This window comes from Peromyscus californicus, unplaced genomic scaffold (genome assembly GCF_007827085.1).
Source record: "Peromyscus californicus insignis strain IS unplaced genomic scaffold, ASM782708v3 Scaffold_10__1_contigs__length_136768540, whole genome shotgun sequence".
Lineage (NCBI taxonomy): Eukaryota > Metazoa > Chordata > Mammalia > Rodentia > Cricetidae > Peromyscus > Peromyscus californicus.
Genome location: NW_026294391.1, coordinates 110,190,017 through 110,212,741, shown reverse-complemented (window position 1 = coordinate 110,212,741; position 22,725 = coordinate 110,190,017). Strand labels below are relative to the sequence as shown.

The following is a 22,725-nucleotide window of genomic DNA, read 5'->3' as shown; positions in this document are numbered from 1 at the left end:
TCTCTTTTGGAACAGTGATATATATTCTGTATCATCATATGTTGTGTGTGGTTTGAATAGAAATGGCCCCCATAGGCTCATATATTTGAATGCTTGGTCACTAGGGAGTGGCACTATTAGGAGGTATGGCCTTGTTGGAGTAGGTGTAGCCTCGTTAGAGGAAGTGTGTCACTGGGGGTGGGCTTGAGGTTTCAAATGCTCAACCCAGGCCCAGTGTCTTTCTCTCTCTTTCTCTTTCTGTTATCTACTGATCCAGATGTAGAACTCTCAGTTACTTCTCTAGTACCATGTCTGCCTGCATGCCACTATGTTTCCCACAACAATGACAATGGACTAAACCTCTGAACTGTAAGCCACCCCAATTAAATGTTTTCCTTTGTAAGAGTTGCCATGGTTATGGTGTCTCTTCACAGCAATAAACAGTTACTAAGACATATTGGAAGTATATAATGTGCTTTTGGGGATTTTACAGGGTGTTACAATTAAGAGATTGCTTTTAGTCTCAGAAGAGATTTTGGACCTTTAAACAGTGTTTAGACTGAGAAAGGCTATGGCCACTTTTAAAGTTAGTCTGAGTACATTTTGCGTTATGATATAGCCATAAGTCTATAGGAGCCTAGGGGTGGAATGTGGTGGTTTGAATGAGAAATGTCCCACATAGGCTCAGGTATTTGAACATTTAATTCCCAGTTGGTGGTACTGCTTGGGATGGTTTGGGAGGCATGGCCTTTCTGGAGAAAGTGTGTCACTGTGGGGAGGGGGGAGGCTTTGATATTTTCATTCTCATAGTATTTCCAATTTACTTTCTTTGCTTTGTGCTTGGGTTTAAAGATATGAGCTCTTAGCTTCCCTTTCCAGCTACTGAGTCTGACACTTGCTGCCATGCCTCCCCACCATGATGGACTCTTATCACTCTAGAATTATAAGCCAAATTAAAACTCTTCCTTCTAAAAGTTACCTTGGTCGTCATATTTTATCTCAACAACAGAAAAAGTAACTGATACATAGTGTAAAGGAGCCTTGAAAATGTTATATGCATGGTTCTTTCTCTTTGCTGCTCCTAGGCTCTGAGTTTGGATTCTGTGTCCCAGAAGCTGTGATTCCCAAGTTTTATATGTTTTTTTTTTCAGTAATAAAGAGAATGAATCCATCATCTGTGTAGTCATTGTCATTTGAGGATATGAATGTGAATATTCCCTGGGACAAATGGCATGGCCTGGATAATTACTCAAACGACTCTGTGCAGGGACATGATGTCACAGAGAAATCTATAGCATACTGTATTTATGGGAAATGGTACTAGATCTGAAGTGATCTTCAAACAAGCAAGAATCATACTGGTAGATGTTTGAAGATATTCACAGTGTCCCACATGTTTAGAAAATGAATGGCCAACATTAAAAGGTACCATGAAATTTGAGACAAACGGTTGTGGTAACTTGTCATTACAGATAGCAACACGTCAACCAATGAGAGCATTCATCCAAGGTAAAGATGTAAATTGAACTCAAACTGTATTTCAATGTGTTATAAGTAGTAGAAACTAGAGAATATGCCTGAGTAATTGAACCATGTATTGTTTGTTATGCATGTGACATCTGATAAAACTGGACACCTAGGATAAGATAGAAGAAGGGAAATGGGAGAAATAGGAGGAGCCAACCTAGAAGTCCAAAGGTATGTGTAGAGGGCGAAGGACCGAATGTAGTGGTTCAGTTAGTTCTTGGACTGAACACTCCTATGCCATTTTCAAAACATGAATCATTTCATTATAGTATTTGATATGTAAATTGTACTGTCATACACAAAGTATATTCTTTATCAGATGTTTCCTGCTTTCAGGTAGGTGTCAGTCTAAGTTGGGAAGTGTCTTGATTCTCTTTTGCCTAATTTACTGCCTTTCTTTGGAACTTGCCTTTGGAAAAGTGCAATTGCACTAAATTGCTGACCCTTAAAATGATAATAGACTCAATTAACTTGGCAACTGTTTAGGGCTGACTTCCAGCCAGGGGTTTTTTTTTTTATATCCTTGGCTCAGTCTGAAGCTTGAAGTGTTACCTTGAGTTTTGTCCTTTGGTTAATTAGCATTCACTGACTGCATTTTACACACCGATATCATGGAAAACGTTTTTCATTAAATTTTTAAAAAATATTTTTTCATCCATTTTCATGTTGCAGCTTTATTAACCACTTTAATTTACATATTATCCTATCTGTTTTACAGATGCGAATCTGAGGGCAGAGTTTGAACTCCAAGCTTTTGGACTACAGGGTCAAAGCCAATTACTATTCTGCCAGAAATAATTTTAATCACGCATGATATTATGCATTTAATAACCCCAATTTGTATAATTTATCATGTTTCGTGTTTTAGGGTATTATGGATGGATTCAATTCAGGATTAGAAAGCACCTGAAGAACTTGATATAGCTTTTTCTTGGCCTATGTTTTACATGATAATTTCTAAAAGTAGAAAAATCTTTATACACATACAGCTTAAAATGGTTATAGTTAAAAGTAGTTCCTCATCTAGTTCACATTACCGTAACCAGTAAAATAATTTCTATTGCTTCTGCTACTTTACCAACCATGGTTTCTTTAGGATAAAATGTTGTTGTTTTCATTATGTAACCCAGGTTGGCCCTAATCTCTACAACTTTTAACCTTACCCTCCAATGTGATTATTGGGGTATGCTACCACACTCTTGTTTTCCTTTCCAGTTTTTTGACTCATTCTACTAGCTCATACTTCTAGCTTTGAGGAATGTTCTGATTTTCATCCTTTATCATTTTCTTTATTCCTTTATAACTAAAGAAGCAACTTCATCAAGGAAAACTGATAAAATAGAAAATTAAAAAACCCTAAATATAATAGAAAAAAACTGTCTCCCATAATCCTACCAATTGCTGCTACTACTGCTAACATTTGGAGCAGGACTTTTCACTATTTACATAAATTCTTTCTTTGCTTTTTTTTCTCTAAAATAAGAACTTTCTATTCTTGACTTTCCTTTATATTCAACTGAATATTAAGGGCATATTTTTGTGTCAAAAAATACCTATTTACTTATAATCATTCTTTTAAAAAAGTTATTTATTTATTTATTCATTCATCTATCTGTCTATCTATTATCTATCTATCTATTTATTTATTTATTTATTTATATTTTATATTTATGAGTGCTTTGCCTGCATATAAGTTTGTGCACCATATGAATGCAGTGCCCATGGAGATCAGAAGGGGGCATCGGATCCCTTAGAACTGTAATTACAGATGGTTGTGAGTCACCATGTGGATTCTGGGTGTTGAAGTGGGTCCTCTGAGCAGCAGCCAGTGCTCTTAAGCGCTGAACCATTTCCCTAAGCCCCACACAGTCATTCTTAATGTTTGTTTAGTATTCCATTTATGAATGTGCTTTACAATTGTTTTCCAATCCCGTCTTGAATATCTAAGTTGTTTCCCTTAGGGTTTCCCCTCTCAGCAGTAACTGTCCTAAGAATCATTACTGTTTGGGTAATTTAGACGAAACACTAGGGAGATAGGTGACAGAAATATTTTTCAGTCATTTTCTCAATATAATGTACATAAATCTTTTTTTTTAAAAAAAATTTATGTGCAGTGGTGTTTTGCCTGCATGAGAGTGTTGGGTCCCCTGCAACTGGAGTTACAGAAGCTGTGAGCTGCCATGTGGGTGCTGGGAATTGAACACAGGTCCTCTGGAAGAACAGCTAGTGCTCTTAACTGCTGAGCCATCTCTCCAGCCCTCAATATAATTTACATTATCAAGGAGGAAGCCCCATGAAGAACAGGGAACTTGATAAAGATGAAATGGGAAAAAATGAGATGTTGAATGAGTTTGGAATTTGAATCTGGCTTATGACACTTACTAGCTATGGAATCTTAGATGAATTATTTAACCTCCTTACATTTCCATTATCTCATCTGTAAAACAGATGTGCTGATTTTTATTTGATGAAATTACTAGGAGCATAAGCAGTATCAGATAGTAAAAATGTAGCATACCAAGGCTCAGAGAACATTGGAGAAGAGGAAAAAAAGGATAAAAGAGCCAAAGGATGGGGAGATGTGCAGCAGAAAGATGTCTTCAGGACATGTCATAGCCATTGCACTGAGGCTATGGCTACATGCACAAGACCTGCACCAGACTGAGCCCATTAAGCTTTTGTCATGGATGGAAGATGGGTTCACCAAGTCCCTTCTTTTGGCTATTAAAAGTTGTTTGGGATAGGAGTGTCATTTTCTTTAGTTAGGTAAGCCACTGGCAAGTCACCCTTGCTCCACTAAATAACCTCCTACGTATGCGTGGGTAAAATTTCTAATTCAACTCAGTGGGTCACATACAAAAGGGAAAGGTAAACGTGACTTGCTGAGAGGAAGGGTTCCGGTAGGAGGAGGGATATAAGACAGGAGAATGGAGGTGAACATGACTCAAATTCATTATATATATATAACATGTGTGACCATGCATTCTGGTAGTTACTGGACAAGTGTCACTCTGTTGAAGCAACAACTGCACACCTTCTACAACGTTCAAATCTGCCAAAATAGACATTTAGCACAGGAGGTGAGATTCATTTTGAGAGTCCTACATTCACATGGCTTCCATTTTTATAAACATTTGCCTTGTTTTCCAACCCCAATGGAGTAGTGCAATTAAAGACCATTTCAGAAGACACATTCACATTAGGGTGGAGTCGAAGCTGATAGAGCAGAGAATCATAAGTGAGGGGACTTGAACAAAGTCTACAGGTCATGAATTCTAGGCAGATTCACAAATAGGAGGGTACACGCTCTGTAAACACCAGCTGTTGCCATAAGCCAAAGGCCAATATTTACACGAATCCTGTGGCAAAGTCTATTTACTAAGCATCGACCTTTCCAGCCAAATTTGTATACTTGAATGCACTTTCAGCCACACAGTCTTTAAAAGGAAGGATCACCTTATACATATGTGAGAAATTGCCAAAGTACAAATACGTTCTATCTCTCAACCCCAAATCAATTCCCAAGTTGTTCCCTTGGAATGTGGAATGCATATTTAGACAGAAAAAAATGTCCCGATGAAAGTGCCTTTAATGCATGGTATACCAGAACATTGGATGGTAGTAATAAGCAATATGGTACCTTAAAAGCAGGGACACAGCAAAAGACAGCAAATATTTCTTGGGCCTTTCAACTGTTACTACAAGATGCAGGCAGCAAAAAAGGGGGATTCTATTTTTTTTCTCAGTTGCAGTTTGAATGAAGAGAGAGAGAGAAAAAAGAGAAAAATCCTCTACTTCCTCTGTTTGGCAAGTATGTATATATATCTTACTTCCCCCTTTCAGGTCTTCTGTAATTTGTCCACCAAGGGACCTTATTGATTGATTGAGGAGATTGTACCGGCAGTGGGGAAGGGGGTAAGAATTCATATTCCTTAATGTATCTGTATATTTTAATAGAAAATTCATATTTTAGTGGTCAGTTAGTCCATTAATTCTCTTCTCCTTTAATGAAATCTGATGCTTCAGGAATATCAGCTGTTTTTATACTGAGACACACCATGTCCATTGGGTAGTGCATATCTGTACTTCAGCAAGAAACATGAACAGTAGACTTGGGTGGAATGATCCGCACATAATGAAGGTAAATGAGAAGATGCTATCATTAGATTCTTCTTCCCTTTCTTTGGCACACCCATTCAGTCACTAGCTTCTTCTCTGCCTCTTTTCCTGTGTTTAAAATTAGACCATGGAATGGAGCATGGTTGCTTATGCCTGTAATCCTAGGGATTGAGAGGTTGAGGCAGGAGAATTGCTGCAAAGTAAAGGTCAGCTTGAGCTACAGAGCAAGACCCTCCCTCAAAAGAGATAGGTGGGAGAAAGGAAGGGTAAGAGGGAAAGAGAGAAAGAGGCACAGAGAAACACACACACACACACACACACACACACACACACACACACACAGAGAGAGAGAAAGAGAGAGAGAGAGAGACAGAGAGACAGAGAGACAGAGAGACAGAGACAAAGACAGAGAGAAACACACACACAGTGCGAGAGACAGAGAAACAAGACCTAGTTTAGGGACAGGATCTTACATCCACATCCATTCACACTAGGGTGTGGGTAACCAGTAATAGTATTATTTGGGGTCACCTGACTGCTATGACACTATTTACACAAACCACACTTTATTTTAGATGGGTTGTTTAGGAAGGTATGCTGATGGAAGTTAACCATGTGACAATTAATTTGGAAAACAGTTGCTTCATTTTGGAAACAGTATGCTTTGTGATTGTTTGGTATACTGTTTCTTACATGTCTTGTTGTCTGTCATCTCTAATGCCTGAACTTTAAAGGGTAGGCTATCAATCTTTCCATTGTTGATAAATAATGAGGGGACATAGAAGCAATAATTAATAGTTGTGTGTATACACACTTGACCCTTTCACAAAATTCATTCAGCGATCATTGATTAATAACAAGGATATGGACAGATCATAAGCAAAAAAAAATCATAATTGTTTAATTCAATGACCAATATTAGATAACCTATCACAACTTGCCCTAGGTTTTCTGGAAGACTTTGGCATTGTCTCCTTTGAATTTTAAAATTCAGTGGTGCAGTCAAAAGAAGGGCTCCTGAGTATTGGCCATCTGAGAAAACCAGAGTGGAAAGCAGAGCACGTATTCCTAAAATCTGAGTCAGGTTTTGCCTTCTAAGGGAATATTTGTCATCAAGTGAGTCAAGTTCTTTTTCAGCAGCGTTTCTGAAGGTGAGTGTATACTGTCAATCTAATTCCTCCAGAAGCCTGCAAAAGGGCAATCCCCAGAGGGAGAAAAACTGTATACTGAGAAAGACCTTATATAGTGCGCTCATAAGCAGAGGAGTTCTTTGTGCAAGAAGGCAAGAACACCCCGAGGCACAGAGGTGCAGAATAGGTAGAGCAGATTTGAGGGAAAGAGAATTTCTTCTGCACACATCTGTGAGGGGGAACTCAGCTCTCTGTTGGGGGCATATGGAGAAGTAGAATTTTTAAGGAGCCATGAGCTGTGTGTGTTTCGTCCTCCACCCCTGAGTTCACCCCACATTCAGGCAACAGTTGGTCGTGTGGGACCAGCCCGGGCTCTGGATGGGGAGGGGGAGTCTCGCGATTGGTGAGGGGGGGCGGAGGGGGGAGGGTGATAGGGGGGAGGCCATGACGTAGGGTGGGTGGACGGAAGTGGGGCAGGCAGGGTTGAGGGTTATTTAAAGAAGGTGGGGGGCGAGCGAAGGGGTTGGAAGCTAGTATTCCCTACCCCTGCTCTATCTAGCTCTTTCCAGTGCAGCCACTGTTGCCGCCCAGAAGCCTCCCTTCTCCCCTTCCTCGTCCCCCCTCATCTTTCCCGCTCCAACGCCATGGAGCCGGACACGGCCACAGAGGCAGCCACCGTGGCAGCCTCGGATACCAGAGCCACAATCGTGGTCATAGAGGATGAGCAGCCCGGGCCGTCCACCTTTAAGGAGGAGGGAGCGGCTGCCGCCGCCACGGAAGCCACCACGGCCACTGAGAAGGGCGAGAAGAAGAAGGAGGTAAATAGGAAAGGGGTGTGTGCGCGCGCTCTGTGTGTGCTGGTCACATCCTGTGCCTGGCCCCTCATAGGGGCCCAAATCCTGACCTTTTGGCGCCGACAGGTACCCGCGATCACTGCAGGAATGGGGGCAGCGGGGCGGCAGAACCAGCTAGCATTCCCTCCCCTCCCCCTTTCCTGCCGGCCGCCTGCTGGGCGGGGGCGGGGCAGGGCGAGGGCGCGGTAGGGTGGCGGGGTGTCCGATCGGGAGCCCCAAGTCTCTTCTAGCCCCGGGCCCCCCCACCTTCCCGGAACTGGGGGAACGGTATGGGGGATGGGGCCGTGCAGGAAAAAGCCTCGGCCTCTCCCTTTCCTTGCTTATTCTCCTACCCCCCTCTTCCCGTGGGCCTCTGCCTGGGAAATCTGGGCCCTTCAGTCCCACCACCGCTGAAGGGGGTTTGACTGGGGCTTATTTTTGTAATTTAAATTTCAAGGTGCTGGTGATAGGGGGAGCAAGACGGGGAAGAGGAAGAATGGTTGGAAGATAATGCTTGCTTTGATTGGCAGTGTCTGTCTTTGGGATTACAGAAAAAAAAAATCTTCCTTGTTCCTTTGATCCCCGCCTCATGGTGAGGAGGGGTTGTCATGTCAAGAAAAAAACCTCTCCGCGGTTTACCTTATAATCCTCACACTGAGGAACCATGCTTGCTGTCTTAGGAAAATGTCCAATCTTTGCACCCTCACCCTCTCCTGCCCTGCCCCGATGGTATAGTGTTTCACTCCAGGCCACCCAGATGATCCCCACCCCCTCGCCCCCTCCCACATCTGGTCTCTGGTCTTCTAGCCTTTCACTTCCCTTGCCTACTGGGGCACCATTCACTCCTTGACACAGGCAATTTTTTGTCAATGTTGTAAAGTCATAGTCTGTAGGATGAACTACTCCTGATACATAAGAAGGAATCACTGTCACACCCATTACAGACAAATCCAGGAAGTAGGTATTAATTCACATTAATATGCAAGTAAAACTATACAATGCTTTGAAAATTGATATTAAAGGATAGGATGGAGCGTAAGAAGTTTTAATGTCTAACGAAATTGCAGAACGGATTGTTTATAGGTGGATTTTTTCCGTTTATGACACACATGATGATTTTAAAAATGGTGGGTAATTGCAATTACGCCTTAGAGATCTCAAGTGGGTTTGTATGAATCATTATACAATGCTATATGACTAAATGGACAGCTTTGGGAGGAAATTCACACCCTTTGCTTTGTATTAGAAGAGTGGTGCTAAATCCAGCAGTTACTTAAGTCACAGTTAACTGTTCCAAAGTTGACTAAACAGAAGACAACTGTAGTGCTACGTGAAAACCATGGAAGACACTGGATGTAAGATGTGTTTAATACTTGGATCGGTAAGACAACATTGATGATTAAAGCTGGGCCAAATATCAAGTATCAGCATTAATTGGTTGAGAAATTCAGCAATGTATCTAGTGCCTTTTATTCCCTGGACTGGGCAAATGTAAGTGCTAAATAATTCTTCTCCTTCTTCTTTGGCAAGGTAGTCAATGTTGAATTTTGAAATTGTATAAGTTTTTGGATTTCCATTGTGAAAAGACTGGGGATCAATAAAAAATACATTTAACAAACAGGAAGTGTATTGCTGTATGTTCAGGAACTCTATATACTTGGAACCTCATTTGTCCACTCAGGATAGAAGCTGCACTTCCTGCTTCCTGGGTTTCCAACATTTCCTATTTTGGTCAATCTTTTTTTTTTTTTTTTTTTTAAATTTTCAGTTGTCCTTAAAAGCTTAGTTTGGGATGGGATGGGAGACAAGGTTAAGAGCCCTTGACACACAATCATGAGAACTAGAATTTGGGTTCCACCAACCAGGTAACACACTAGGCCTGCACACACCTGACAGCCTCATTTTTGAGCATGGCAGAACTAGGAGGATTGCTGGGGCTTGGTGACTCTGAGTCTAGTGGGAAAATGGCAACCCATGGTCGAGGGAGAGACACTGCCTCAGAGGACTATGCAGAAAGCAATAGAGGAGGACCCTGATGCTCTCTTTTGTCCCCTACACTTGATGCATGGAATCTTCACACTCCTATGTGCATATATCCAAACAAATGTATAGAAACACACACACACACACACACACACACACACACACACACACACACACATTTTTGAACTACCTTGAATCTGTAAGAAGTACACACTTATTCTTCCCTTGTAGTCATTGGTTAGTATACTTTGACAGTGATACAAAGCCTGTTTACATTAAGCAGGTTGTTTCCTCTCTAAATAACCATTTCTCAGACTTTTTTTTAAAAGTAATAATAGCTTCTCATTATTTCTGCTTCTAATAATTCTTGTCTCCTCAATAGCAGGGTATTTACTTTCACTTTTAAAAGAGCTCATCTACTTTCATCAGAAAGAATGTATCTATCTTACAGGACATAGATATAACAAAGGCATAGGATCATTTAAAGCCTCTGTAAAATTAAAAATATCAGTGATGCTCAGCCCAAGGATAAAGGATGCTAATACAGAGAACAGGATGTCAGTTATGGAGTTCTGCCATCTCTTCCTGGTGTCATGATAACACCTTGTTTTAGTAGTCGTTACTATGCCATTTGGTAATGCTTTCATTCCCTTGGGTGTGCAGAGCTGGACTATCAAATGAGATAGAATTGGATAGAGCTATTAGTGAACTGATTGTGACAGTTAGCCTACACAGGCGTATTTTTTTTTTTTTGCCTTATGGTTCTTGAAAAAATTAAAAAATTTGTTGTGGATAGTAGTGTCAATGAAGTGATTACCCATATCTTTTAATAGTACTGCTCAGGATGAGGGATTCAAGTAGTGTGTGATTAGATTTTTAAGCACAGAAGTAATGAATATTTTTTTTCTGAGATCTAATCTTCTGATAGTGAAGTTTATTTCCATATATATTTATCATATATATATATATATATTTGATGAGGTAATTGTTAGTGTTTTAAAACTTGAAAACTCCACCTCATTAACCTTTTAAGATGAAAGTGTGATTTTTTAAAGATTTATTTATTCATGTATTTTATGTATGTTTTGATATCTAAGATTTTGTTGCTTTGAAAATGAGACTTGTAGTATATGTGACTTATTTTTTCTGAAACAGGGTTTCTCTGTGTATCCCTGACTTTCCTAGAACTCATTCTGTAGACCAGGCTGGCCTCAAATTCAGAGTTCTGTCTGCCTCTGCCTCCTGAATGCTGGGTTGAAAGTGTGAGCCATGACTCCCAGCATATGTGACATGTTGAAAGTATGTTCTTCAAAGTGTTTTTCTCAGCTTCTATTCCAATCCATCCAGAATTACATTCAAGACATCTCACACAGTTGATCAGATCACTATACCTGAGATGCTGTAAATCAACATAGTTGTTATGCGATCAGTGCTCCACAATAGGACTCTGACCAAGGTCAAGTTCCATATTCTTTGTTTGAATTTCCTCAAAATAAAACTTTTGGCAAATGTTGGAAGACAGTCATTAATTATCAGAGGCATTTTGTTTTCTTGTTTAAGGTCCTATTCTGGTGCTGAATTATTATGGAAGATTTCAGAGACAGGTTGACAAAAGCTGTGATAAAAGTGACCTCATTTCTTTTGTTTTCACAGAAAAGATTTGTGCTTTAATTTCTGCAAAGTCTGTGTTCAAATCCAAATATTCTTGGTATTGATCTTAGTGAATAGATTCTTGTTTTGTTATTTTATCTCTTGATTTCTCCCAGAGAAGGATATTTACTCTATGTATGTTCTGATATTTAAATCAATAGGCTTGTTTTTATGTAAGACGTTAACCATGTATTGGCAAGTTATTTTAGACTTCCCGTTACTAATTGATGCTAGTGTTCACTAAATTACAGCTTTAAAAACATCAACAGTTAATAGAGAATAGCTCTGACGAATCACTTGTATAAAATATTTTTGTAACATGAATAGAATAGTTTTCTTTCCAGAGGAAATAAAGTGACCAGTTTGAAGCTGTACTATTGGATTATTTTAAGTGTATGAGATCATGTCACACTGCATAAAAATGTACATGCTTTAATTAGTCTAGGAAAACAAATTTCAAAAGTGTCGTTTCAGGAACAGAAGCCAGAGTCTTTTCTTCTGAAAGTCTGGCTGGTTTCCAGTACATAAAGAAGTGTTTGGGAGGGTTATTATTTACATTTCTTGAATTCTTTGGGTTGTGGTTGAGCATTGGCCTGTTCAGGATTTCTAAGTCTGCTATTTTATGGTTGCACATTTCTTCTGCTTTAATTAAAAATAGACAAAAGGGCTTAGTGTTTTATTTTTGGTTTTTATTCTAATTAATGCCATCTCTCTGATATTTCAGGTTTTTTTTTATTGGACCTCAGGTGCACAGAATTGGATTAATCATAAGCCCTGCTTTATAGCATGCTCTCATCATTGCTCCGTGCATGTCCCTCAGTGATTTATTTATCAAGTTATTTAATTACTTTGGCTTTCTTTAAGGGAGAACATTGACCAGCTTAAAAACCTTGCTTTGCAGTTGGCTGATATTTATTTCCTTTGAAATTCTAGAAAATCACTTCTCCATTTCAACTCAAACTTGCTGCTAAAGCTTCCAAATCTGAAAAGGAAATGGACCCAGAATATGAAGAGAAAATGGTAAATATACCCTTGGTAAGGTAGTAAACATTGTGATTCTCTTGTTTGTTTGTTTGTTTGTAGACAGGTCAGGTTATAGATTTGACTATTTATGACACATAGTCAGATTTCAGAGTACAAATGTAATTTAATACATTCAATTGTCACAAGTGTGTGTGTGTGTGTGTGTGTATGTATGTGTATGTATGTATGTACGTGTGTGTGTGTGTGTGTGTGTGTGTGTGTGTGTGTGTGTGTGTGTGTAGGCCAGAAGTGGATGCCAGTTATCTTCCTCAATCACTGCCTACCTCATTATTATTTTTTTTTAAATTCTGGCTTTCTTAACCTGAGGAAGGGTTTGGGTGGGTTTCTTCCTTAATCACTTTCCATCTTACTTGATTTTTTTTCCCTACTGGCTTAACAAAGAGCTCACAAATTTGGTGAAGCTGAATGGCCAGTGAGCTCTAGAGATCCACCCCTCCTTCCTGTCAATGCTGGGAGTATAAGGTGTGTGCTGTTGTACCCGACATTTTATGTGGCGCTAGGGATCTGAACTCAGGATGTTATACTGTTGTGACAAGCACTTTAACCACTGAGCCAACAATTACTTTTTATTGCATAAATTAATGTCATTTTCAAAGGAGAAAATTAAGGATCATGGAAACTATGTGGAATAGTTGAGATGAGAAGCTATGTCTCACTTTTGCTCAGTGTTCTTTAACCAATACTAAGATGATGTAAGGCAAAAATATTTTGTGTACTCAGTGATGAAGGTATCAGTGGCGGTATCTTTATGGCTTTGTACCTTGAACTAAATGCAGTCATGATGCCAGATCAGTATTTAACCTTCTTAATTTGTATATAAATGAATGCTAACATTAAGGAAATATATAGTATGGTAATATAATCTTTGGAGGCATATTCAGGTTTCTTTGCCCAATGCATGAAAGTATTACATACTTAAGTAGTGTAATCTTAGTTGAGCACCATATATTGCTTTATGATTTGTTTAATTTTCAGTCACTGAGAACTGGACAGGTAGTTGGAACTGATTTTTTTCCCCCTGAAGGACTATTTTTGCAGTTTTAAATATAAGGAGAGAGGAAATACATGTTTTAGTTGCTGATAGCTATTTTACAAGAGTCTGTGCCTTGATGTTTAAGACCACATCTAAGGAGACAGTTAATGTTTTAACAGTTCTAAAAACAACATTCCAGAGAGGATAACATGAAGTGGAAAACCTTTGGCCTCCTTCCAGCTCGTCATCTGAATGTATTTTTTTCTAAGTCTTGTATCTGTGCTAATGAATGTTCCTGTAAGTTTCTAGTGTTGTTATTAATTTTTCACCATTAATCAATTATTCTCTGCTGAATGGTCAGAAAGCGACTCAAAAAACAATTAACTTCATTTCTTCCTTTACCTAATGATGAGGTATAAGTCTTTTGATCTTTTAAGGTTTTGTAGTGAACATGTTTATTTTTTAAGTTTTTCCTAATTTTTTATTGAAAATAGTTTTTTTTTTTACTATATTCTGAATAAGTTTTCCCTTCCCCTTATTTCTTAGATTATCCCCAACTCGCCTCCCATCCAAACCCATACCTCTCTCTTATTAGAAGACAAACAGGCATCTAAAAAATGATAATAAATAAAATAAGATAACCCATTTATTTTGATGGTACAAGTTGTATATAATGCTTTAGAGCTTATTGAAATTTTAGACTACAGATCAACATTCGGTACTTAATATAGATTAACTGCATCATATATGTGTGTGCCTGTATTTTTTCTCTGAGTTCTATTCCTTTGGGTAGAAACCTTACATAATAATAGCATAAAATATAATTTTCCAGATCACCATAATTCAAAGCAATGTTCATTGCATTATTGTACCATGACATTGAAAATATTTTTGAGAACAGCTGATATTTGTATTCTTAGATTTCAGTTATTTCTAGGTGCAGCTTCGTAATCCTCGAAGTTAAGTTTATAGTATATTTGTATCACAACTTATATGTGTTTCTTTTATTTATTTATTTTTTGAGAAAAAGTCTCTCTGTGTAATCCTGGTTGTACTGAAGCTTACTATGTGGACCAGTATGACTTTGATCTCATATAAATCCTCCTGTCTCTGCCTTCTGAGTGCTGGAATTAAATGTGTATGCCACACCTGGTCCCAATTTATATGTGTTTCTATGTTTAGGACATAATAACTGATATTTAATTTTCTATTGTTAAGGAAAAGAGAATAATATTTTAGAAAGATGAATGAATAATATTCTCCAATTTTGATTTTTGATCCTTTTTTGTCATATTGGGCACTGGGAATTAAACTCTGGGTCTTGGCACATGCTCTACAACTGCATTACACCTCCAATCCCAAGAGTATAATTATTTGGGGAGCATTTAATAAATCTTTCAGGTCATTTCTCTTCTGTTCAAACTATTGGAAGCAGCATTTTGAAATTTAGTTACTTACAAGCTGTGGAAGCTTGGGAATGTTCCTTGCCCATTCTGTGCCTCCATTTTATCAATTGTAAAATGGATATGACACTAGTGGCTACCTCATGGATTTCTGAAGGGAATTTGGTAGATTAGTATGTTAAAAGCACTGAGGATATTGCATAAATTAAGTGGAATGTTTGCTAAATAACCTTGCAGGAGTATAAAAAGGATCTCTTTCTTTTTCCTCCTTTTGTAAATTAGAAAGCAGACCGAGCAAAGAGATTTGAGTTTTTACTGAAGCAGACAGAACTTTTTGCACATTTTATTCAACCTTCAGCACAGAAGTCTCCAACATCTCCTCTCACCATGAAACTGGGACGTCCTCGAGTAAAGAAAGATGACAAGCAGAGCTTGATTTCTGCTGGAGAGTATGCATCCTTCTCTCGGCTTGCTTCCCCTCCCTTTCTGCCTCCCCTGTCTCATTCCATTTGCTCAGTATGACTGTTTTATAAATACGATTGTTGGCAATATAAATATGTCTTGGAGACAACAATATTTGCTTTTTCCTTACCAGAACTTAATTAGTTAAAAATGCAGACTGCTTCTTGCACATTCTGTGCCAGACAGTAGATAACACATTCCTTTTTCAGAAAAGATGTTAACAAACCTAACTTAGTTGGTGCCTCGGCATTGACGTTGAATGTGAAAGGTTTTGTTTTTTTTCTTTTCTTTTCACTTTAGCTATCGCCACAGGCGCACAGAACAAGAAGAAGATGAAGAACTGCTGTCAGAGAGTCGGAAAACATCTAATGTGTGTGTTCGATTTGAGGTCTCACCTTCCTGTGAGTACTTTATCACCGTCATGGTGCTTTTACAGTTCAGTTTGAGAACAACAAATTTCCTTGAGTATACTAGCGGAAGTATGAGAGGTTCTTCATTTCTTTTTTCAGATGTGAAAGGAGGACCCCTGAGAGATTATCAGATTCGAGGACTAAACTGGTTGATCTCTCTGTATGAAAATGGAGTCAATGGTATTTTAGCTGATGAAATGGTAAGGTGCTGGTATTTAAAGTATGTTCTGAGTTACTACAAGTTTTTAATGGAAATTTGAACCACCTGTGCCAGAGTTCGCTCAAACCCTATGTCTAGAAACTACATTTAGTGGCAAAATGATTTACCTTTTAGAGTTATTTATTTTCCTTTATGTGTGTGAAGTATGCCTGCCTGTATGTGCACCATGTGTTTGCAGTGCCCGGGGAGGTGAGAAGAGGCTTAAAATCCCCTGGAGCTGGAGTTATGGATGGTTGTGAGCCACCACATGAGGGCCAGGAATGAAACCCAGGTCCTCTGTCGGAGCAACAAGTGCACTTAACCTCTGAACTATGTCTCCAGCCTGCAAAAGAATGTTTGTAGTCTACAACTGTTCAAATAACCTCTAGAATATAGCCCTTTGCACAGCACAAAGATCAACGGAGATTTCCTGATGTGGTACAACACCTCTTTTTGCTTTTGCTTTTGCTTGCACTTTGGCTTCTAGGAAGCCCAGAGAAAAGTGCAATGTCAAAAGGAGCATCTCTTCACCCTTTAAGGTCTGCCCTTAGTGGTTTATTTCTTTTTCTTTTCTTATGCTTTACCTTCTAGTATAATTTTCCTCGATAACTTTTCATTTCTGTTTTGCCATTAATTTATGTTCCATGTTTTATATTAGGCAACCTGGCATCTTCTTGGGAACGAGGTAGGATATATAAATGAAGCAATAAGTAAATGAACGAATGAAGGAATTCATACATGAATGAATGTTGTCCTGTAACTCACTATGATAGGCCACTATTATATGGCCACAGACTAATGGGTTTCAATTCTTTTGGCTTAGCCTTCTGAGTGTTGGGATTATAGGCATAGCCACGATGTTCAGCTTCATTGTAGAGTCTCCATAAGAGTAGAGTGTCAAGTGGCAGTCTTTTGATAAGCTAATGAATCATGGTTCATGCATGTAAAATAACTGAAGAAAAAGTAAGATCATACAAGATGCTAATTGAGTAGATGAGGGGATTATATGAAGGCTCAGATTTGTATTTTAAGATAAAATGAATAAAATTAAAGAGATGACAGAGAGAGTTATAGACCTATGTAACCCAATAATATAGTATTTATAAGACTCAGGAGCCATGTTTTCAATCATTATTCCCCAGAAGGCCAAGTGACAAAATGCATTTTATGACATTTAGTCAATTCCATAGGCACTCATCATTGGCTGAGCAGCTATTAGTTGTGTGGCAGAGCATAATTTTTTTTAAGGAAGGGTCAGTAGCTCCTTACATTTACATTATTCTATTGAGGGCCATATTCAGTTCAGAAGGAGAGGGCCTTGGTTTGTCTCTCACCAGAAGGACCAGGATGGTTCAGCCTAAGAATTTCTTGGCTACAATCTGTCTAAGACAAATGATGTAAAGATCCTTCAAGATTCTGCTGATGCCAGATTTGTTTTAATTTTGTCTTATATTTTATTGTCTTTTTAAATTTCTTTTTCCTTTTCCTTTCCAGTACTGGAACTTAGACCTAGGGCCTTGTGTGTACTAGGCAAGCAGTCTATCACCATGTTACACACCAATCCCTTTTATATGTTTTGTTTTGAGATAAAGTCCCATTATGTGGATCAAGTTTTGAACTTGTGATTCTCCTGCTTCCATCTCCCTAGTAGCTGAGATTACAAGTGTATACCCTCATGTCCAACTTGTTTTAATTAACGAAAGAGAGGAAGACATTTTTGAGAATATACGCAATTTAGAAAATAAAAAATATTTTTAAAAATTAAGTAATCAAGTAATAGTAATTCTGCCATTGAGAAATAACTACAGTTGACATTTTGGCATGTTTCTTTTTAAACTGTTTTTTTCTAGATGTATAGTTGAGATCATATTGTATGTATAATTTGGCATTCTGACTTCTTCACATTCATATGTATTTTTCATATCATTAAAACATTTTGTCAAAGTAAGTTTTTACTGTCTAATAGTCTTCAGGAGGTACCATTGTTTCTGCCTACTCTTCTCTTGCTGCTGCTGCCCTTTGGATTGTTAGCTGTGCAGTAGAAATAGAGCCTCTGTGACAATCTTGTTCTTAGTTTTTTCTATTCCTCTCAGATTGTTCTTATAGGGCTCCTGGAAGTGGCATTATTTTCTTAAACATTTTAAGGTTTTGGTGGATATTGTCCATAACAATCCATCTTAAGTGACTTGCCAGATAAGATATAGCCCATAAAAGTGACATTTAGCTTAGATTTACAGAGTGAAGTTCTGTGCTTTGCTTAGAGATAAAGGCATCAAGCTGCTTAATTATTTAGTGTTTACTTTTACTCATGAGGCTGGGATCAAACCCAGGACTTCATACTAAGCAGGGGCTCCCCACTGAGCCACACCCCAACTCTTGTTTTAAAAAGCTGACTTTAAAAGGCTGGACAGCATACTGCATAGTTACCTTTCCCATGGGCTAGATGGCAGGTTCACGGGTGTTTGATATATAACTTTAAAAAGCACACTGTGCTAGGTGATCTCTAAGGTCTTTTCTCACTGCAGTGCTCTGTTCCTTTTTGATTCCTAAGGTCATTAAGGGTGTGAGGTGTAAGTAGACAGCTGTGAGCCTCTTGAGATGCACAGTCTGAATATTTAATACCTGGGCTGGAGTTATTTTGGGGACAATAGGAAAGGAAGGTCACTATCTCAGCAGGTTCTAGAAAGAAGTCTTTTTTTGTGAATCATACACCTCAAAATCCCTAGTTTTGCACCTACTAGAAGAGATTACATAATCAGTTTACTTGCTCCTAAATAGAGTCAACATATCCCAAATGGAAAGGTAATTTATTGCACAATAATTTGACTACAGATTGTTGGTTCTTTTCCTTCCCACTCATGACAAATACTGAATTGAAATGGTTTTCTGTCTTTCTTCTTAAAAAAAAAAGTCCCTTCTTACTTTTCGTTGGTGGAAACCTAATTCCCAATGCGAGGTAGTTGGCAACTATTTTTTGAGTGTTGTGTCTAAGAAATGATTTCATTAACAAAGTGTATTTGTGTGTCTTTCCCCTTGTGACGATGATGCAGGGTCTTGGGAAGACTTTACAAACCATTGCTTTGCTTGGTTACCTGAAGCACTACAGAAACATTCCTGGACCCCACATGGTTTTAGTTCCAAAGTCTACGTTACACAACTGGATGAATGAATTTAAACGATGGGTTCCATCTCTCCGTGTTATTTGTTTTGTTGGAGACAAAGATGTAAGAGTAAGTTGAGAAACAGCTTTCAAAAGGCTGTCAAGAAGACCATTTCTAGACAGCAGTTGCATAATGTGTCTGTTAAAGACACTTAAGTCAGCTACTAAATAACACTCTGGTTGTACTGACTTTGAGCTAGGTTCTGTTGTATTGTGCACGTATTAACTTATTTAGTTTCCACATTTGTGAACCGTGTTTATTTTTAGATAGTAGGTACTATTAGCAGCCCCATCATTTGTGCTGTTTTGGAGGCAGGAATTGGAATGAATTAAATCTTGCTGAAGTTTTGGCTTGCTTGGTGCATTCACACACTCATCCACACACAGAAATCTTCTGTGGCTGCAGAGAACCTTACCATTCTCTCTTTAATCAAGACTTTGTAACACGTCTGTATATATTCTCAGATAATACCAGACATTTGGATTTTGGCAGGGGAGGGGAGAGGTTATTTAAATTAGCTATTTGTCCAGTTAGTAAGCTATAATTATTTTAGGACTGTAGAATCAATCAAAAAGTAATAAATTATGCAAAAAACACAAAAAGAATAATTTGCTTAGAAAGCATATTACTGAACTTTGTCTTTATTTTGCCCCCAGAGAACACAGTTTAAAAGAAAAGTTTATACTATTTTACATATTTAGATTAGATGGATTGTCAAGAGACACTCTCAGTGGAACAGTACCATAATGAATTATGTAATTTTATCATTATCATTTTGCTTGAAGAAAACTTACTTCAATTTATTTAAATTTAACTTATAAATAATTTAAATATTGAAATACTGAGTTCATAAATTTAGAATCACAAGGTTGATTCCTCCCTAAGTCTACTATTTCTCCATAGCAAATTGGTCACTTAGAACTCTTTTCTGATTATTGCTATTACTTAATATAGTACTATTGCTTACAAAATTGCATTTCTAAGATATTGATACTTTATTAAAATTATTTCTTGAAGATTATAAGTAAAAGAGCAACATACAGGCTTGGATTTTCACAGTGCAATAGTAAAATTGTATTATTTTTTTTAGATAGGCTCTCACTATTGAGGCCTGGCTGGCCTGGAATTCACTATGTAGACCAGGCTGGCCTCAAATTCACCTCCACCTACCTCAGCCTCCAGAGTACTGAGATTAAAACTGTGAGCCACCATGCCCAGTATATAAAAATATAAATCAATGGCTTTTAATATGATACATAGAATCTAAATGTTTCATGAAATACCACTGGGAGTTTTAAAGAGATGGGGGGTACTTTAATTATAACTTCTCTGCCTCTTGGGAGGCTGGGATTGTGCTAACTTGAACAATCTCTTAGTCTATTAGCCAGTCTATAAAGTCAGTATTTTACAGATTGTGAGTCATCATCCATGAATAGGTTGTGGTTTCATCTTAGTTGATAGTGTCAACAAGTTTTAAAACACCAGGAGGGAATAGCAGAGCAAGCAAGCAGAGTTTCATACCACGGCAAACAAAAGTGTTGCTTTAATAAATTGTTTAAGTTGCTTCTTGGATACACACACTCAAACATCTATCCATATGTTGGGTCACAAGTTAAATGCAGTTTATTATGGTTCATCATTAAAATTTTCAAAACCAGGAGTTATCAATCACATAAGTAATTAATGTGCTAAATTCAGTTCTTAGAGATTGATGTTGATGTATCTAAAATTCCAGATGATCATTTGTAGACCCATTCGAACCTTGGAATCATATGGGATACATGTGTTGACCCTCCTATTTTTGTGGCTTTCTGTAAATAACTTAGGAGGCCAATATTTAATAATGAAAAATTTAATTTCTGTAAAGGCATTTGAATTGTGAAGTTGTTAGAGATATCCTTGATCCTGTCTGTACAAAGAGAGATGCTCTTGATCCTGACTGATATAAAGTCATCTTGAAGTCTATTGCCTTTTCTTTGTCTATCACAGAGGAATCCATATCTAGTGGACATGGAAACAGATATGGTCCTAATTCCAACATCACTACTGATTGTGAAGTTATGAATGAGTTTCAATGTGCATTATTTTAATACTAGCAAAAGGAGAGCTTTTGGGTCATGTGGCTTTCAGGATTTTATCAAAATATCTAACTCTTAATCTGCTCAATAATTTCATAAGTTCTAAACGCCAGTTAAGCTAAATAAAAATAAATCCCAATTCAATGGAACTCTTGAGAAACCATGAAATGGAATCTTTCAGTCAATGAAACAAGGATAAGGTGTTAGTAGAAATCAATGGGATCTGGTATCCAGCCTGCCCCCACCAATGTTCTAATATTTTAATTGCCTTTTAAAATGTGACAGCTTCTCAGCATATGACTGAGGTGGCTACAAAGCTATTTTTCTGTCCTCTGTGTTAGTCTAGGAAACCTGTTAATACATACTGAACACTTGTAAATATTTTTTTTTGTTTTGTTTTTCGAGGCAGGGTTTCTCTGTGTAACTTTGCGCCTTTCCTGGAACTCACTTGGTAGCCCAGGCTGGCCTTGAACTCACAGAGATCCACCTGCCTCTGCCTCCCGAGTGCTGGGATTAAAGGCATGCGCCACCACCGCCTGGCTGTAAATATTGTTGAATGAATCAAAAATATGTTTGGTGCATATTTATGAATTAAAAAATAGAGACTTTGCCATAACCCATTGATTTTGATTTAGGCACTGTAACTCTGAAGTTACAGTACCAAATCGTTTTAGATTTTTTTTTTCTGCTTCATTTAACACTTGGTCATTTTACTTTGGCCTATAACATCTGGAATGAAGTTTGTACTAGTTAAAGATGCTCTCAGTCAAGCTGGCTATCATGTTGGTCACTGCCTGTGAATATTTAAAAATTGTTGTAGTGTCACTGTTTTTTACTGCTTACGTAGAGAAGAGTCCCTTTATGAAACCATATCTGTAGCCTTATAATAACATTTGGGACTTCACAAAAAATATTAAGGAGCTTCTGGGACTCCTTACTAAATTACACAATTCTTTTCTACTGGAAATGATAGAATTTATAAGATGTTGCCAAAGTTGGGAACTGTTACTATATGTTAAGTACTTTTGTTCAGTAAATTAGATTATGTTAGTAGTGCTTGAATCTTTGTAACACTAAGGTGTTCAGTTATTTCATCCATGTCCTTTTGGACCTCTCGTGATATAAAGTGATCTGGTTCATATAACGTGTGAGCTTTTGCTTTTCTTTTGTTGATAAATATGTTCTCAGCATAGCCAAATTATTGACCACAAAGTTATTTTGGGCCCTGATTTTTCTATCTCTCAACTGAGCAAGATAAAATGTGCTCTGTGATGTCCCATACAACTCTTAATATTCTCCAGACAGTTTACTTTGATGATCACCTTGTCAACATAATGTAATGTAGAACACTTTATTTTCTATTAGGCTGCTTTTATTCGTGATGAAATGATGCCAGGAGAGTGGGATGTCTGTGTGACTTCTTATGAGATGGTAATTAAAGAAAAATCTGTGTTTAAAAAGTTTCATTGGAGATACTTAGTCATTGATGAAGCTCACAGAATAAAAAATGAAAAATCTAAAGTAAGTTCTTAATATCTTTATTCAAGTTTTCATTTACTTTGTAGGCTCGTTTGTTCACTTTTCTGTGTTTAAAATAAAAACAAAGCACTAGAAGATTGTGGTTTTATTCACAGAATGTGAATGATAATCATTTTTAAAGTGCCCATAAAGGCTAAATTATTGAGTAAAGGACCAATAAAAGTTGAGCATCGATTTTAATGCAAATTAGGTAATTATTTGCAATCTCTCCTGTTGCAGCCTAACTCGGCCATGC

At 37.8% G+C, this 22,725-nt stretch overlaps 1 protein-coding gene across 5 annotated transcripts in view; it reads left to right on the top strand.

Moving 5' to 3' along the window:
- Window positions 1-7,009: 7,009 nt before the first annotated feature.
- The window catches only part of Smarca1 (SWI/SNF related, matrix associated, actin dependent regulator of chromatin, subfamily a, member 1), a 73,712-nt gene continuing 57,996 nt past the window's right edge, over window positions 7,010-22,725 (top strand). For 2 of the 5 annotated variants that reach the window (XM_052738820.1, XM_052738792.1), the window contains exons 1-7: window positions 7,228-7,573; window positions 12,155-12,241; window positions 14,924-15,090; window positions 15,404-15,504; window positions 15,613-15,713; window positions 18,763-18,942; window positions 22,317-22,472. In XM_052738820.1, the coding sequence (XP_052594780.1) occupies window positions 7,400-7,573; window positions 12,155-12,241; window positions 14,924-15,090; window positions 15,404-15,504; window positions 15,613-15,713; window positions 18,763-18,942; window positions 22,317-22,472 (966 nt within the window). In that variant the 5' untranslated portion in view covers window positions 7,228-7,399. Of the gene's footprint in view, window positions 7,159-7,226; window positions 7,574-12,154; window positions 12,257-14,923; window positions 15,091-15,403; window positions 15,505-15,612; window positions 15,714-18,762; window positions 18,943-22,316; window positions 22,473-22,725 lie in introns of those variants that run through there. The other 3 variants (XM_052738787.1, XM_052738809.1, XM_052738799.1) reach the window with 3 other exon arrangements.